This window comes from Helobdella robusta (assembly GCF_000326865.2).
Source record: "Helobdella robusta unplaced genomic scaffold HELROscaffold_357, whole genome shotgun sequence".
In the NCBI taxonomy this organism is placed as follows: Eukaryota; Metazoa; Annelida; class Clitellata; order Rhynchobdellida; family Glossiphoniidae; genus Helobdella; species Helobdella robusta.
Genome location: NW_008704734.1, coordinates 2049 through 4622, shown reverse-complemented (window position 1 = coordinate 4622; position 2574 = coordinate 2049). Strand labels below are relative to the sequence as shown.

The 2574-nt window shown below is 31.5% G+C and overlaps 1 protein-coding gene across 1 annotated transcript; it reads right to left on the bottom strand.

The window, feature by feature from the left end:
- Position 1: 1 nt before the first annotated feature.
- HELRODRAFT_186311 (hypothetical protein) lies at positions 2-2038 on the bottom strand. Its single transcript, XM_009023329.1, has 6 exons — positions 1889-2038; positions 1643-1694; positions 1065-1145; positions 654-832; positions 270-349; positions 2-189 (listed from the first exon to the last, which is right to left on the bottom strand). Exons 1-6 carry the CDS (start codon positions 1997-1999, stop codon positions 84-86), a joined length of 609 nt encoding a protein of 202 aa, XP_009021577.1. The 5' UTR covers positions 2000-2038; the 3' UTR covers positions 2-83.
- Positions 2039-2574: the final 536 nt, after the last annotated feature.

The window sequence follows — 2574 nt, the reverse complement described above, 5'->3', positions numbered from 1 at the left end:
CATCCGTCCGTCCATCCATCCATCCATCTATCCATCTATCCATCCGTCCATCCATCCATCCGTCCGTCCATCCATCCATCCATCTATCCATCTTTCTTCATAACTCCTCTCGACATCCTCTTGATTTCATCTTCTCCGTACCGGAACCATATCCAGGACTCATCATCGCTGATGCTTTTAGCTCCAGAACTATGATTGGAAAAATAATAATAATAACCATAATAATGATAATAATAATAATAACAATAATCTAAATAAACCAGAAGGACCTCTTATAAAACTTAACACTGGAATGATTTTCCTCCATGCATATGAAGTCAACCTTCTTTATACCTTCACCATCCGCTATCTGATGATGATTATTATTTATTATTATTTAGTATTATTTGTTATTGTTGGTGTTATTTTTTTTTATTATTATTAATTATTACGAAACTAATGATGATGATAATGTGAGTATGACCTCACATTGAGTGATGACGTCATACATCATATTTAAAAATAACTTTTTTTTTATCTTTCCTAGCTGTAGCAGAGCGATCGATGCAATAAAAAAATTAAAATAATTACGTAAGAAGAAAATAATTATGAAAAAACATTTAGCAATAAAAGCATAATAAAAAGATTCTAAAAATAGCCAGCCAATCAGAAACCTGCATAAATCTTTCCATCAATTTGGACCCAACTCTCTCGCCCCTGTACTTTTCCCTCACGAACCACAGTTCCAGGTGCATTATCCTTCCGTAGAATGAATGGAATGTATCCATGAATATTAACAGGCCAAGTAGTGGCTGCTGTTTAGTCGTCGTTGCTGTCGCTACTGCTGCTGCTGCTGCAGTGTGGTTGTTGTGGTGTGGTGGATATGATGATTTATTGAAGGAAAATTGCCTTATTCAAAGTTTAATGACTGAGCACTTAAATACATTTTATTATTATTATAATTATTTTTTTTAAATATTTTATAATTATTATCTCGTATAAAACAACATTCATTATAATATTAATTATTCATTAATATTATTGATTATTCATGATTATAATATTAACAACGTGAAAAATCTCACTGCCATCATCACCATCGTTGCAATATTCGGCCACAAGACATCTGAAACTTGGGTTCGGACCGAAGCCTTCTTTCTCTAGTACTTAATTAACATAATTTATTCATTCATTCATCACTCCATTATAATAATTTATTCATTCATTCATCACTCTATTATAATAATTTATTTATTCATTCATCACTCTATTATAATAACTTATTCATTCATTCATCATTCAATGGTGTAATGGTTAATGATCCAGGTAGTGCTGTGGTGTGGATTCAGAGATATTTATAACATGTACCGTGTGTTTGTTGTTGATTCTTCTAAAAAATATCGGAGAGAGAATTCGTAAAAACAAAAAAGCGAATAAAATAAGTAATTAATTGTAAAGATACGTTAAAGGGTTTTAAAAACAATGGCAGACAAATTTGCCAGAAAAACTGACAACAAATTAATATTTATAATAGGGACTCTCCACAGAAAGGTCACTTTATTTGGGTCACAAATTTTTTCTACCCCTTTTACCCCTCTCAAAGCGTGACCTTCTTTGTGGAGAGTCCCCACATTGTAAGAATTGGTATGCAAAAAATTCAAACTTGGGACGGTTATTGTAGGCTGGTTGCCTATGTTTTGGAATTCTGCCAACTCCTGTTGTTGTGAAACATATTTTATGATAATGACGATGGTGATAGTAAAGATATATATTATCATAATTTATGTCAATATCATCATCTACTCCATAATCATCATTTCGTCATCGTTGTCATCAGTTAGCAGCATCGTCACCATCATTACACTCACCATCATTAAACTCACCTCCTTATCACCACCATCCAACTCACCTGAATCATGTTTCTGATTTCCCCGCAATCTTCCTTCCTACTCCACCTCACGTTCACTCTATTTTTCATTCCTTCATCGCCTCCTTTCTCCTTCATTGTCTCTTTATCCATTTTTTTTTATTTTTCGTCTTCTGGATGAAATGTTCCACTTTAATAAAGGTTTCGTTTTGTAAACTTCATGAATTGAATACACGCTAATAATCATCAATACAATCAATCAATCAATCAATCAATCAATCAATCAATCAATCAATCAATCAATCAATCAATCAATCAATCAATCAATCAATCAATCAATCAATCAATCAATCAATCAATCAATCAATCAATCAATCAATCAATCAATCAATCAATCAATCAATCAATCAATCAATCAATCAATCAATCAATCAATCAATCAATCAATCAATCAATCAATCAATCAATCAATCAATCAATCAATCAATCAATCAATCAATCAATCAATCAATCAATCAATCAATCAATCAATCAATCAATCAATCAATCAATCAATCAATCAATCAATCAATCAATCAATCAATCAATCAATCAATCAATCAATCAATCAATCAATCAATCAATCAATCAATCAATCAATCAATCAATCAATCAATCAATCAATCAATCAATCAGTCAATCAATCAATCAATCAATCAATCAATCAATCAATCAATCAATCAATCAAT

Excerpts from the sequence above, each read along its gene's own strand:
- HELRODRAFT_186311 (XM_009023329.1), bottom strand. The coding sequence starts at position 1,999 with ATGGATAAAGAGACAATGAAGGAGAAAGGAGGCGATGAAGGAATGAAA. Across the intron at positions 833-1,064 it reads CAACGATGGTGATGATGGCA|CAGCAGCAGCAGTAGCGACA; the intron begins GTGAGATTTTTC and ends ACCACACTGCAG. Across the intron at positions 350-653 it reads TGATGGAAAGATTTATGCAG|ATAGCGGATGGTGAAGGTAT; the intron begins GTTTCTGATTGG and ends AATCATCATCAG.